Below are 16,142 nucleotides of genomic sequence, written 5' to 3'. Positions count from 1 at the left end.
CATGTCGTGTATCTGGCATACTGTAACAGCGGCTTTACGTCAAAAAGTCCTCACACCAGCGAAACTCAACCATTTAGACCAAGCATGTTTTGAAAATTATGCTGTAATTTTTTTTCAAATTCATCTTCTTTGAAAGTACTTTAAGTTTATATGCGTATTTTTGCAAAAAAAAAATCTATGATTCTTATTCAAATTATTCGAATAACTGACAATTCGGCTTCAAGACCCGTTAGCATTTTTACCACAACTGAGGCGTATTTTTTACTATTTTTTCTCCAATCTTCACTAGCAGAGACAATTCCGTTGTGGCATGGCGCTATATCACGCTGAAAATTGCGGAAATTTATGTAGTGCTGTGTTTCCAACGCGTGTGTGTTGCACACACAGACTAACGAAAAAAAATCAGCTTTATCTTGCGTTGAGTAATTTGAGGAAATACCTTACCACCATTTTTTCTACGTTTTTCAACATTCGCACAACTGTTGCTAAGTTGCAGCTCTTTTTCATTCACAAAAAAGTACTCTAAAATCGACTTAAAAATAAAAGCTGTTGCCTTTCCAATTTGATGGTTCAGTCAATTGAAAAAATATTTACGGAATAAAAACAGTACACATTATTTTTAGTTAGCTGATTTTTACTTAAAGAAATGTGGTTTCCTACATTGATTCCATTTTGGAATTTAAAAAATTGATGCACTAGTTTAATAATTACAACCCTTTCGTTTTAACAGCAAAAGGCGTTTGAGTCACTCTGTGTTCTTTGGGCATCTGAAATTTATTTAAAGACCCCAATTGCACCAGAGAGTTGACATAGTTATCTTATTCTCAAAACGCGATTACATTCAAACGATTTCAGTTCTTTATATGACAGCCTTGCTGAACTGTACCAACAAAACCACTAACAACGGCCAACTGATTCTAATGGTTAAGTGTGGTAGTGGTATATTTTATGTTTCATAGTATATAGCATATATAGAACGCGTTTAGTGTTATAGCGAACCAACAAACCGTAAAGCAATTTTATCCCTCTCATTCCAAGAGAACTATTTCTGAAACGACACACCATTTAAATAAGATTTCAGTTTCACTCTCAAGCCATATTTATTCTTTTTACATCTACATCTATCATACAAGAAAACCTTCACAAATACCATATTTTACCAAAAATGACTACACAATTGATTATTTGATTTTTATCAATTGAAAAAACACGATTTATCGCGTTTTTGCAGATGTTTCAACTGCTCTTTCTTATTGTTACAAAAACTGAGTTTGCTGTAATAGAATTCTCAATCATTGTTCCGGCTTATTGAGGCCGTTCGTCCACGAAATAATACATTCTTCAGTAATTTTACAGTTATGGATCAGCAATTTGATCAAAACAACGCCGTTTTTCGCAGTCGAAAACCTGTCAAATTTTTGGATTTCAACCAAATTTCACAAAAAATTGTGCAAAGTCACGCCTCTTCTTCAAACGGATTTGAAGCTAAAATCCAGAAACCGGAACCTAAAAAAATTACCACGATAGAAAATTGCGTCATTCCTGATGATTTAGTTTTTTCATCTGATACTAATTCTAGTCAGAAAATTTCAACCCCCCTGCCGAAAGCGAGGAAAAAACTGAGGAATCAACGGGGGGAAGTGGTGCAAATTAACAATAATCAGAGCAGCGAGGGTGGGGCTCATTTTGCAGATTACCACAAATTTACTTGGGGAGTTTCGCCAGAGAGTTCAATAGCTTCCGGGTCAGGTCAACAGGCTTTGCGAAAGGTGATTATTTGTTCATTAGGAGTGTGTGTAGGTTTTCAAAAATTTATAGGTCAATTTTCTAATACTAGAGAAATTCTCAACTCAACAAAAAATCGGGAAAACTTTGAGTCTTCATAAATTCTTAAATTGATAAAAGTTTTGGTGAGGACATACTACAATGAAAATACATGTCCCAAAAAATTGATGTTTATATTTGTTGCTAAAAAAAACTTACATGTTTGCATGAAACAGCCGGCATTGAGTTTGTTTAACTTCTGTGTAAATTTTCAAACTTACGATATTTTTCAATCATACTTTTTGGCATCTTTTTATAGGAACTGGAAAAAGCCGAGTTGCTTCTCAACCAGAGCATAGAGCGCTATAGGTCACTGACCTCTGAGGTCACAGCAGTCACTGGGGTTAACAACCTAGAAGAGGTCAAGATGAAAACAGGCACTAAAGACGCAATCCGAAACGAATTCCGAGCTCTTCTCGAGGAACACGACTGCTCCGGAACCTCGTGTACAACTTCGGTTAACAGTATGAACAGTAATTCTCCACCTCCGAACGGTTTCGTGGACCTAAACGATTCTTCGCAATCGCCCGATAAGTGGCAAAATCAATCTTCGGTTATGAATGGGGGCGACGCTGTTGGCACAAGTGGCGAGTTGAAATGTCCCCTGTGCAATTTGAGGGTAAGTTGCAGTCCGATAAAACTGAATCCATTAAATCCATTATTCGTGACTGATAATTTTAACTATTCATGTTTATCATGAAAAAATGAAGTTTTTCTTAAGACTCGCCTGCAAACTTTTCTTAGACATGTAAAACAGACAATTCCAAATCGAAGAAAAAATTTAAAAAAAAACGAGAGAATCAGTTGAAAAATTGTTCTGTTTAAGTCCAAAACTTCTACAATACAATGAATTCAAAACTGAGACAACCTTTGGAAAACAAATTTCGCATTTGATCAAACAATCAAACAAACTTTGGGCGGGATACACTTAGAATTGGAACCAAAAACATTTGAACTTCTATATAATTGATCCCACTCGCAATTATAAATCAATAAATTCAAACTCATCAATGGACTGTCTGGAAAACACGTATGGCTTTTGATAATTCGTTTATTGATTTGTAATTGTTTTTTATCGTCACGAAGATTTGCTTAGTTTTTTGTTTTACAAATCAAATCTATTTTCTGGGTTTGAATTTTTCAAATATCATTTCAAATGGTAAGTTTTGCAATGAAAGTGTTTATTGGCACAATCTCAAATCTAATTGTAATACAAATTTGTCGACGATTGGTTGAATTTGAATGTTTTTGGATTTTTTCTAATTTTCAAAAAAAAATCAATTACAAAAATTCGACCATTTTTTTTCAGCTGCCTTACCTAGATTACAGTGGTCGATACTAGTGTTGCAACAATAGTTGGAACGTTTGAACGTTCATTCGCGAGATTGACGTTCGAATGCTAATTTCATCAATCGAATATAGATTATTCTAGAACAAAGTTGTCATGTCCATGTGAGTGTGAATAATTGCAATTCACGCATGCTGCTCTGTAATTGGTCGAAAAGGATCAAAATCGCATCGACTTTTATTTAAATTAGTTCGAAATGATTGAAGTGAATAATGGCAGCTATTAACCATGTGTGATAATTGGGATTTGTTAACTACGTGACTCGAAATTGAATATTTCATTATTTTTTTGCGAAGGTTCCAGTTTCTTGTAGAAAAAAAACTACTGCTCAGAAATTTTGGGAAGTTCAAGATTCGTGTCAAATGGGATCAAGTTAACATCCTCCCTCCGTCAAAGATCAAGTTTATAAGATCCTCCACCCAGAGCTTAAATTAAATTAAATTTGCTAAGCGCTGCATGTAAAATGCTCGATTCTGATTGGCTGAAAATTCCCAACTTAACATCCTCCACCCTAAACGTGTTTAGGGGGGAGGATGTCAACTTGGTCCGTCAAATGTTCGAACTCTTGATTTGAACGTTTGTTGCAACACTAGTCGATACAGTCTGTGCTAGTTGGTAAATTTTAGGTAAATTTACCTATAAAAAAAATTTTTAAGGCGTTTTTTAAGGTTGATACACCTTAACTTTTAAGGTGATTTAAGGTAAATTTTTAACGTGTTTTAAGGTAAGTTAAGGTGTACTTAAGGTAGTGCAAAATTACCTTAATTGTTAAGGTGTTTTAAGGTATTTTTTAAGGTAAATTTACCTTAACTTTTTTTTGAGTGCAGCAACCGGCTATCTTGGTTGAAAAATATTTTTGTTTAAATTGTTGTTCTGGTGACTATTTATCTCTGTTCAGGTTTTGTTAGACGTGCTTTGTTTTTTTCTTTCAGGTGACTACCTCTCTCTTCACGCCTGTGGTTCTTCTCCCCTGCCAACACGTCATCTGTGAAGTGTGTGCCGACCTCAGACAGTCCTCCCCCCTCACCCACTGTCCTGCCTGCTCCTGTGTTGTGGCCACAGTCCAGAAGGCTTCCTCTTTTCTTAATAAGGTCAGTGACCTCCTTCGATCTACTTTTTAAATTAAAAAATGTAAAAAATTTCTGACTAACAAAATCTTTTTGTTATTGTAGACAGAGTTTTAACTATAGTCTTTGTTGTTGACTCATTCTTTGTTGTTGGCGCTAGCGTCTTTTAAGACATGAGGGACTCTATACATCGAGGAGGAGGCGTTCCCCATCACTTAATTCCCTACTAGTGAAAACAGTCCTTTACACGCTTCGAAGAACCAACATTATGTCACTTCAAAAGAGGCAACCCCATATTAATTTTATAAATGACCCGCCAAAAAATTTGTAACTAAAGCATATAATGAAAAATTCAGTTTCACAGTCATATCAAAGAGACATCCGAAAAAGATAAGTTTGATCAATGAAAAATGCGAAATGATAATTATGAAATTTCAGTCAAATCATCTCGTGAACCAATCAGATTTGGGCTGTGGTGACGACATCTCGACGAGTGTTGCCGACGCTTCATGCAGTTCGGTCACCACAGTGCTGACGACAGACAGCGACACGGGGTCAGCTAGGGTAGAGCCGACAATGTCAGACGCCGAACAACTATTCTTCATCCGGGAGGTCAAGTTCAAAAAACAGATGAACAAGTTAGAAGTCGAAAAAGAACAGGTACAATCGAATTCGATTTAATGAACATTTGATGTACTGAAAAATATTTGTAAAGTAGTAAAGAAATATAATTGAACGACAGGAAAATAAAAAAGTCGACAGCTTTTAAGAAATCAGATAAACCGAATTATACTTTTTCAGACGCAAGCAAAAATGCTATTCGCTATCTCGGATTTCAAGAATCATGATTTCTCAAAAACATTTGTTATTAATGAAAAGAGCAAACATAAAACCAACTAGTTTTTGTGCTTTAGCATGAAACAAAAAAAACGTTTTTAAGGCGAAATTAATCACACTACTCGCTACTTTGGCAAATCAGAAAAGCAAAACGCAAGTGTATAATTGAGTAATTTTGATTTTTTTAGATCGTTGAAGCGGAAAATGCAGTTGCCCGACAACTCGAAAGCATTCAAACAGAAGAATCAAAAGTCATGCAAGAAATTCATATTCTGGAAGAAAAGTTGCACCACCTCCGAATTCTGAAAGAGGAACACAGTAAAACATTAGACGACCTGGTCCAAAAAGAAGACAAAATAAATGTGCGACAGTTTTTAGTGCAGCGATCCCTGGATAGTATTGAATTTCAGCGATTAGAACAGGAAATTGTCAACGAAAGTAAATAGCGCTTTAACTCTAATCGTATTTCATTTGAATCACAATGTGAAATTTTGTATATTAGATTGCTTATACCCTTTAGTTAATTAATTTAATATCTGTTAAAGTCGTTTTTCATATATCAACACTAGAATCATTTCGAATTAGCAGCTAAAACTTTTTTGGTTACAAGCGAGCTCAATTTTCATTATTTTTGGCGATTAAACTTCTTGAACGCATTTTTTTGTTTTGTTTCAACTTAATGAGTTCATTTATATTGCATCCAGGCGTTTTCGTTTTTTTAAAGTTAACGTTCGTAAATTCAATTATTACTTGACATTCAAAGCAATTTGATTTAAGTAAAAATTATGTATCATTTGATGAATTTCAACAAATATGCATGTTCTGGAAAATGTTTAACGGCAAAGTCAGGCATAATCAAAGGCGAATAACTTTTTTCATATCTCTGTTGTTCCAACTACTAAACTTTCATGCCGATGGTGCTGGCATTTTCTAGTCACTCTGACCTCCACTTGGCCCGTGTGCCTCTAATATATATGTTGGGTGCTGTGAGTCGGTACCACTTTGTACTCAATCAATGTGCAATTCTTTTCAAAAAGCGCGTAACCTCGTGGATTAAACTAAATATGTCGGTCTTCACAAGCTAGTATGCCCTTCTTCTTTTTTTCTTTCTCAGCAGAAGTCAAAATAATCGTCGGGTTACGATTCAAGTAAGACGGAGAAGCTGTGTGTGTGACAAAGATCGAACGACACCGCTGACTAGTGGTTCCAAACACCACAAGCCATAAGATCCACAACTGAAGCTGGGTACAACGTTCACTATATGCGTTTTTTATAACGTGTTCTAATTTCGCGTCTTTTCCGAGCATGGAAGCCAGTTATCCTATTGCATCAAGACTAGACTTTAAATATGGTGTAATGCAAGAGATAGGTATCTTTTTGGCAAGAGAGAGCGTGTTGTAGGTCAAACTCTTTTTGACCATCAACACACTTGGAGTAAGCTTTCAATAGAGGTTTTCCTATAACTAGTACTCAAAGCGTCTCCGAGCTCAGTCTTTGAAAGCGCAATGTAACCTTTTCACAGCGGCAATGAAATCAAACACAGGGAAAAGGTTTTGTTTATACTTCTCCAAAGTGCACAGGTTTGATCAGCTGTCAAAACAGCAAATTTTACTCCTTCGTTTTACTAATTGCAATCAAATTCTGTTTCGAATTGCAAGATAATTTTTTACTTACATGAGTGGAACAATTCAAAAACTCAACAACAAGAATGTACTGTATTATTTTCCCGTAGAAATCTGTTATTCACATGAGTTTGTTTTCGGCAAGTGTTTTGAACTTTTGCAAATATTTCCAAAAAAACGGACCAATAGAATAGAACTTCTTTATACGGAACTTGTTACGGTTTCCTAATCTTTAGACACGCATAAATTTTCTGGTTCTACGTGCCAACCAAACAAACAAAAATTTCAAAGCTGTTACAAAATCAGTCAATTTGTATGCTCCAATCACATTTGCACCCCCTTCTCCTACGCAGAAAAAACAATTGTGTTAAACAGCAAAAGATTGATTTAAAGGTGTCACGTTTTCAATTTTTGATAATTTATTTTCAAGACAAGAACACCTGCAATTTTATAGACCTTTTAATCCTTTCTTTGCTACTTTGGAAATTGCTTTTTTTCTGCGTAGGACAAGAGAAGGTAAATGTGATTGCAGGATAGGAATTAAATGAATTTGTAAAAAATTTTTGTAGCTTTAATTTGTTTGAAAAGCACGTATGATCAATAAATTTATGCATTAACTTCACAAAAAATTGCTTGGTTTATGAACAAATTGTTCAATGCGAAACATAATTAATAAGGATTAACAACCCATTTTAACGGAGTTCAGATGGATTACAATTGAATTCAAATTTCAGACAATAAGGGGCCTTAAACAATATATAATCTATTTTGCTGCCTACGATTGACATGAAAATCAATTTCATTGACAACATTTGGGACCTCACAAATAATCAGATTGGTTAAATTAAGATACTTAAATTAGATTGGTCAACCAAGGTCACCCGAATTGATGTCGCTCCAATAATTTCGAAAACCGTGCAAAAATTTCCTGTTATTTTGGTCTGAAATTTAAATCTGGAGTCATTTTTGTCTCCCAAGGCCGCTTTTACTACTGTTCCACCAGTGAATCCCTTCCTTAAAAAACTGCAATTAAACTTCTTCGAGTTGTTCAATTGATCTTTGCGCGAAAAACGCTTTGTCATTCGGTAGTTCTATAATGATCAATTGAATCATCCGGATAAAACTGATAAAAAAGTTTGGGTGGACTGTAGACAAACATTTTGGTTGACTGTAGCCAAAAAATAATTAAGACAAAACAACGACTATCCGCAGAATTAATGTGTTGCATCTTCTTTTGCAAAAATCAGGACCAACATTTAACCTAAAAAACGATAATTTCCGGTTTTGTTAGTCACTCACAATTTACGCCAAAACTGTTGGTTCAATTGCTAAAAACTGGACGCCAGAATATCTCTTTTAGAGTGTCTCGAGAAAAAATAAAAATTGTTTTTAAATGAAAGAATTGCTCTTTTTTTATTATGGAATTCACATTTTGGCTATAAAAAGCAAATAGATTGAATTATACAAAACTGAAATGATTATAACTCGTTTGAAGTTCTGATCTGCCTTTTAAGAAGTTTTGTTTGATTCTTTTTTGTCAGCAATTGAACAAATAGATGGCGTAATGTTTGATTGACTGAAAACAGCTGAAAATGGTCTTTGTGGGAATAATTTTTAGACCGGATTTCGGTCGAACAAGATGCACTGCAAAAATTTTGCTCGGCAACTTTTGTCTTTTAAGCAAGTTTCGCCTTCATCATTTTTTGTTTAAAATGAACACAATTTGATTTTTGACAAAATTTCAATTTTAAATTTCAAGTTTTATTTTTTTCGGTTAAAATAAATCAGCAATGTGTACAGCCGAGCAAACCACTCGAACCTCTAGATTAGCAGTTGTTATCTCTTTTACCAGGGGCTGCTTTCAGTTTTTGACCTCGTTTTTGTCTGCGACTTTTATTGTAAGAAAGTCAGAATTTATGCAAGAATCTGCTTGGCAAACTGATACCTGGAAGACTAATTGACTATAGATGGCATCACGAGGCCAAACTGTACCTTTTGTAGAAATTGTAAAGAGGCTGAAAAAAATTGTCAATAAGCCCGCTAAAAAAACTGTATTTTTTTGCTGTTGTGGAAACCAGAAACAAATAGTAAGAGCATTGTGCAGCTCCAAAATCAAAGCTCATTTGTTTGATTTTTTCTTTGAGTTTTTTTTCTAGTTTTGTCGAAGGTTGCAGATTCCGTGGCATATTCTACCTGCCGACTAAATTGAGTTACAAGGTGTTTGCTCATGGACTCCTAAACACTTGGGTGATGGATTCGGCAGATAGATCTGCTATTTTTAAAGGCCCATCTCTGAATTACTCAGACACAGTGTAGTACGTCTTTTTATGATACACTTTGAATGATATACATCTTTTTATGATAGACGTGGGGAAAAAATTAAGCTAACCACTTCAATTTTTACGAAATCATGACAACGGGCTCATTTACATCATTGGCACGAAAATTCGGTTTGTACCCATTTTATTTGAGGTACCTAACGTGACGACAACAGCTCTCCTCTGGGTGGATCTTCATAAAAAACCTGGCGTTCAATTGAGCCTGCATTTCAATCACATAATCTGGTTATAGGACAAACCTGTTGCTAATTTCAATAAACTAGCGAAAATTGACCAGGAAATGACCACCGATGAAAGTTTCAGACCATTTCGGTCAAAAATTGGTTTTTTACCAGTCTTTCCTCAAGAAAAGCAATATTATTGGCTTGCGAGGAGGAGACAAAGTCTAGTGTCTTTAGCAACAGAAGGAAAGAGATCCTTGTTCCGAAAGGCCTTTCAGAGCCAATTCAAACCAAAAGTTTCCTTTCGATTTTTCTTATCTTTAAAGAAGCATACTCTGTCTGCATTTTTTCACTGCCCAAGTCAAAACTGATGGCTTTTAAAAGGTCATTCAAAATTAGGAGTGACTAAAAACGAGACCTATTTTTGTCTTTAGATGGGACTTTTTTGTTACCCGTAACAAAAAATAGCCGTAACAGAATTTCAAGTAATATTTTAAAATTTCATATTGTGAGTCAATAACAACATGTATGTCCTTGTTAGTTGTTGGGACATTATTTTCTGTCTGTTGGCAAAATGGGACATTAACCAATTTAAACTTGTGTCATTGAAATTATCTCACAAATCTTTCAATCTTAGTTAGACTCTCTCAATCTTCGTTAGTATCCTCGACTTTCTTAGCGAATGCGTTTCGCCCAGTCGAATTTCCAAACGACAGAAAACTTAAGTGCACTTTAAAAATGAGAAAGAGGGCGGATATATGACTCATGTGTTGGAAAAAAAAGTAGTCAGAAATCCTGCAGCTAGTTGGAAACATTAACCTGAATGTAATTCACCCTTTATTAGTTCTAAAAGCTCATTTTTTGTACTCACTTTGTATTGTTATCAGCCTCTTGTTATATATAGTTTTAAAAATTATCTCTATCAATTTCATGTAAAAGCAAACTATTCTTTTTTTTGTGGTTCTCGGAAAGGATGGCCATAGGGCCGTTCAGTTTGGTTAGTTTTGCTCGAAACTTCTTTTGCAAGAAAAAACTCTAACTTTTAGATATTCTGATTCTGATTCATGTTTTTCTGAAGAACTATTTTTATCGCGTAGATAACATATCAACTATTTACTCTGAATTCAAAACTTGCCTCACTTGATACTAACTTGAAGCAAAACTAGTAGGGTTGAAATGCAACACTTAATTTTGAGCTCATTCTTTTTTGCAACTTTCCTAAGTGTAAACTCAATAATTCTTATAGAATTCGGTCGACATATTGATAATCTGAATCCCAAAATTGACGATGGATGCGGTGCCGAGCAAAAACTAAGCACAAATTTCAACTTTTACGGAGCAAAATACTCGAGTTTTTGGGTATGTAACAACGGATTCATCTCTTTCAGTGGCGCATATACTCGATTCGTACCCGTTGCATTTCCAATGCCCAATGTGACCATGATAGCTCCTTTTTGGGCGGACCTTGATAACAGACCGGGTGATCAATTGAGCGGCGATTTCAACCACATTTACTGGCGATTGGACAAATCTATTGCTACTCTCAGAACGCTAGCAAAAACTGTCAGGGATAATTCTGCAGATAGAAACTTCAAACCTGATTGGGCTATAGTTGCCACTTGGTTCAAAGTCGGGTACTACAATCAGCACTTTGATCTTCAGAACACTTTTCAAATTTTGTCGTGTGAGGCAGAAAAAGTGTGCTACTGTTTCTTTAGTTATGATCAAATTCAGTGGACTGATATACATGAGATGAGGTACACGCTCAAGCAGGATTCAATAATATTAAAGGTAAGGGGCGTCGATTTAAATAAGAGCAAAAAGCTGACAGACTGTTCCCATTACATTTTTCTGAAAAAATAGAGAAACAAAAGCCAATTAATTGTTTCTTGTGGAATACAATCTTCTTAAAGCTGCAGGAGCTAACTATAGCCGGTTTTGAAAATTCTCGTTAACACTTCCCACATCCACATCTATTACCCAGTAGCGAATATACAGAACTAAACCAACGGTCAAGAAAAAGCAAAATTTTCCCCCTTTTGCAATGTGGGGCGCGGGAAAAATTAGAAGACTCAAAGCTAATGATGCCAGAGACCAAAATCTGAATTAAATTATTTCAAATCTTTTTTTTTGTAAAATCCCATGTGAATGAAAACTGACAAAAATATTAAATTGAGGCAACTAGCGTGCAAAACAATCCATTTCATTGTTGCAGAAGCAGCGAAAAAATGAAGCTGTTTAAAGTAAACGAGGTAATATTTCGCAGTTTTTAAACTCAGCACATTCATTCACGTTCGTTCCTTAAAAAGAAAATTAAGATCTAAAAACGCAGAGAGTATAGGCATCGAAAAAACTTTCTGAAAAGAAGTTCAATAACAATTGCCATACATTTTTGCGATGCGAAAAGTAACAAAAGTTAACAAGACTGCTCGTGTCAGGGCGAAGCCCTGAATGTTCAGACTGCCTTTTAAGTTTAATGGAGCAGTAAAAACGTTAAAAAATTTAATGAAATAAAACAAAAACAATTTTTTTTTTTTGAACTTTTTTATGAAAATCATCCTCCCGCACGCCATACAAAGTACAAAAGGATAGATTTCGCTCCATGTAACAACCCAATTATGTTACATAAGCTTTTTTAAACCAATTTGCAACGATTTCTACGACGGATTAACTCTCCGCTTATGCGTTAATAGCGCGAAATATATCGCCCGTTAATTGTCCCAAATTGGCCAAAAAGGCAATCTTTAAACCCCTGTAACTTTACGAAAAATGATCATAGGTGAAATATCTTTTCAAATTTGAGCTCAAGACAACTCTACCTTTCGAATGATGTTAAAAAATTTTGTCAAAAATGGCTAGTTAAAAAGTCGAAATTTATCTGAAGAAAAAAAACCCACCCCGAGTACAAATATTCCGTTACTTTCGTAGGAAAAGTCGGAACAATTATATTTCAACATCATCAACTGCGTTTCGATTTTTTGTTCCGACTTTCGATACGAAAGTAACGGAATATTTGTGCTCGGGGTGGTTTTTTTCTTCACTAGCCCTTTTTCACTTTTTCACTAGCCTTTTTTCACTGAATTTTTTTTAATATCATTCGAAAGGTATTGTTGTCCTGAGCTTAAATTTTAAAATATATTTCACCTGTAATCATTTTTTTGTAAAGTTATGGGGGTTTAAAGATTGCCATTTTGGCCCTTTTGACCAATTTGGGACAAGTAACGCGCGAAATAATTAATGCGCGTAAGCGGAGATTTAATCCGTCTTTTAAATCGTTCCAAATTGGTTGAACGAAGCTTATTTGCCATAATTGATTTGTTACAAGGAACAAAATCTCATTTTTTGTATTTTATATGGCGTGTGGGGAATGACTTTTATAAAAAATTTCAATTTTTAGAAAAAAAAATTTCTTTTTTTTAATTTAATTTTTTTTTGTAATTACTGCTGCTCCATAAATTTTGAAGGCAGTCGGAATATTCAGGGCTTCGCCCTGATACGAGCAGTCTTGTTCAAAATTTAGTATCTTTCTCTTCTTTTTTGTGTCTATTTGTCAGTATCGAAAGCAAGTTTGATCAAATCGGATTCAAAGCTGACCACTCCTCAATATCGAATGTAATAAACTTTTTAAAAAAACTCCAAATGCTTCCAGATATGCACTGGACTAGTTTTGTTACGTTCAGAGCTTCTGAAAATCTAGTATAATTTTTGTCAAAAAAGTGAACAGGTCTGATTTTTCAGGTGAAACAGGTAAACAGGTCTGAAGAAGACTAATTCGTGAATTCATTTATCTGGTCTCACAACACAAACAGGTCTGAAAAATAAAACATGACAAACGGATAAAATTCAGCATGATACCAAGTCATTTGACTTTTGATAATCATTTGAACTCCTTAATTGTTCCGACTTTCGATACGAAAGTAACGGAATATTTGTGCTCGGGGTGGGTTTTTTTTCAGACAATTTTCGACTTTTTAACTAGCCATTTTTGACGGAAATTTATTTTATCATTCAAAAGGTATTGTTGTCCTGAGCTTTAATTTGAAAAGATATTTCACCTGTGATTCTTTTTCATAAAGTTATGAGGGTTTAATGATTGCCATTTTGGCCATTTTGACCAATTTGGGACAATTAACGCGCGATATAATTCGCGCTATTAACGCGTAAGCGGAGATTTAATATGTCCTATAAATCGTTCCAAATTGGTTTAACGAAGCTTATTTGCCATAATTGATTTATTACAAGGAACGAAATCTCTCTTTTTGTACTTTTTATGGCGTGTGGGGTGATGATTTTCATAAAAAATTTCAAATTTTAGAAAAAATAATTTTCGTTTTAGTTTTTTCATTTAATTTTTTTTAATGTTATTACTGCTGCTCTGTAAACCTTAAAAGGCAGTCGGAACATTCACGGCTTCGCCCTGATACGAGCAGTTCTGCTTACGTTTGCGTTTTAAGATACTTTTCGAGATTTCAACTCCAAGGCTTCAATAGCAAATGCTATAATAAGTCTCAAAAAAATTTTTTTGTTTTTGCACACAGCGGAAAAAAAATTAGCATCCTTTTTGTCATTATCAACAAATTTTTTGTCTACATGTACACTTCAAAAACTTCATGTTATCTCATTTTGTTTTACGCTAATACTATTTGTCCGACTTTCGATACGAAAGTAACGGAATAATTGTGCTCGGGGTGGGTTTTTTCTTCAGACAAATTTCGACTTTTTAACTAGCCATTTTTGACGGAATTTTTTTTTATCAATCAAAAGGTATTGTTGTCTTGAGCTTAAATTTGAAAAAAAAACATATTTCACCTGTGATCATATTTCGTAAAGTTATGCGGGTTTAAAGATTGTCATTTTGGCCATCTGACCAATTTGGGACAACTAACGCGCGATATAATTCGCGCTATTAACGCGTAAGCGGAGATTTAATCCGTCTTATAAATTGTTCCAAATTGGTTGAACGAAGCTTAATTGCCATAATTGATTTGTTACAAGGAACGAAATCTCTCTTTTTGTACTTTATATGGCGCGTGGGGAGATGATTTTCATAAAAAATTTCAAATTTTAGAAAAGAAATTTTTCGTTTTATTGTTTTTATCTTTCAATTTTTTCAAATGTTATTACTGCTGCTCCATAAACCTTAAAAGGCAGTCGGAACATTCAAGGCTTTACCCTGATACGAGCAATTTTGTTTACGTTTGAGTTTTAAGATACTTTTCGAGATTTCAACTTCAATGCTTCAATAGCAAAAGCTGTTTTTTAGTCTCAAAAAAAGTTTTTCACTTTTGCACGCAGCAAAAAAAAACTAGCATCCTTTTTTGTCTTCATCTAAAAATTTTTTGTCTACATGTACACTTTAAAAAACGTCATGTTATCTCATTTTGTTTTACGCTAATGTTATTTTTCCGACTTTCGATACGAAAGTAACGGAATATTTGTGCTGGGGGTGGGTTTTTTTTTTCAGACAAATTTCGACTTTTTAACTAGCCATTTTCGACGGAGTTTTTTTAAAAATCATTCGAAAGGTATTGTTGTTCTGAGCTTAAATTTGAAAAAAAAATCACCTGTGATTATTTTTCGTAAAGTTATGAGGGTTTAAAGATTGCCATTTTGGCAATTTTGAGCAATTTCGGACAATTAACGCGCGATATAATTCGCGCTATTAACGCGTAAGCGAAGATTTAATCCGTCTTATGAATCGTTCCAAATTGGTTAAACGAAGCTTATTTGCCATAATTGATTTGTTACAAGGAACGAAATCTCTCTTTCTGTTTTTTATATGGCGCGTGGGGGGATGATTTTCATAAAAAATTCCAAATTTTAGAAAAGAAATTTTTCGTTTTATTTTTTTTTATCTTTTAATTTTTTTTTAATGTTATTACTGCTGCTCCATAAACCTTAAAAGGCAGTCGGAACATTCAAGGCTTCGCCCTGATACGAGCAGTCTTGTTTACGTTTGAGTTTTAAGATACTTTTCGAGATTTCAACTTCAATGCTTCAATAGCAAAAGCTGTTTTTAGTCTCAAAAAAAGTTTTTCATTTTTGCACGCAGCAAAAAAAAACTAGCATCCTTTTTTGTCTTCATCTAGAAATTTTTTGTCTACTCGTACACTTTAAAAAATGTCATGTTATCTCAATTTGACTTAGCTAAAGTTATTGTTCCGACTTTCGATAAGAAAGTAACGGAATATTTGTGCTCGGGGTGGGTTTTTTTTCTTCAGACAAATTTCGACTTTTTAACAAGCCATTTTTGACGGAATTTTGTTCTATCATTCAAAAGGTATTGTTGTCTTGAGCTTTAAATTGAAAAGATATTTCAGCTGTGAAAGTTATGAGGGTTTAATCATTGCCATTTTGGCCATTTTGACCAATTTGGGACAATTAACGCGCGATATAATTCGCGCTATTAACGCGTAAGCGGAGATTTAATCCGTCTTAGAAATCGTTCCAAATTGGTTGATTGAAGCTTATTTGCCACAATTGATTTGTTACAAGGAACGAAATCTCATTTTTTGTACTTTATATGGCGTGTGGGGGGATGATTTTTATATCAATTTCAATTTTTAGAAAAAAAAATTTCGTTTTTTTTCTTAATTTTTTTTTATCTTTCATTTCTTTTTTGTGTCTATTTGTCAGTATCGAAAGCAAGTTTGATCAAATTTGATTCAAATCTGACCACTCCTCAATCGAATATAATAAACTTTTTTAAAAAAACTCCAAATGCTTCCAGATATGCACTGGACTAGTTTTGGTACGTTCAGGCCTTCTGAAAACCTAGTATCTTTTTTTTTTGTCAAAAAGGTGAACAGGTCTGATTTTTCAGGTGAAACAGGTAAACAGGTCTGAAAAAGACTAATTCGTGAATTCGTTTATCTGGTCTCACAACACAAACAGGTCTGATAAAAAAAACAGGTCTGAAAAATAAAACATGACAAACGGATAAA

At 34.3% G+C, this 16,142-nt stretch overlaps 1 protein-coding gene across 1 annotated transcript; it reads left to right on the top strand.

Annotated features, from left to right (window-relative positions):
- Nucleotides 1-318: 318 nt before the first annotated feature.
- On the top strand, nt 319-5,620 carry LOC134851122 (uncharacterized). The gene is made up of 5 exons (XM_063867060.1): nt 319-1,769; nt 2,084-2,443; nt 4,105-4,263; nt 4,678-4,899; nt 5,265-5,620. Exons 1-5 carry the CDS (start codon nt 1,359-1,361, stop codon nt 5,520-5,522), a joined length of 1,410 nt encoding a protein of 469 aa, XP_063723130.1. The 5' UTR covers nt 319-1,358; the 3' UTR covers nt 5,523-5,620.
- The last annotated feature ends 10,522 nt before the right edge of the window (nt 5,621-16,142 follow it).

This window comes from Symsagittifera roscoffensis, chromosome 7 (genome assembly GCF_963678635.1).
Source record: "Symsagittifera roscoffensis chromosome 7, txSymRosc1.1, whole genome shotgun sequence".
Lineage (NCBI taxonomy): Eukaryota > Metazoa > Xenacoelomorpha > Acoela > Convolutidae > Symsagittifera > Symsagittifera roscoffensis.
Note: the sequence above shows the minus strand (reverse complement) of the source record. Positions and strands in the feature narration are given on the sequence as shown.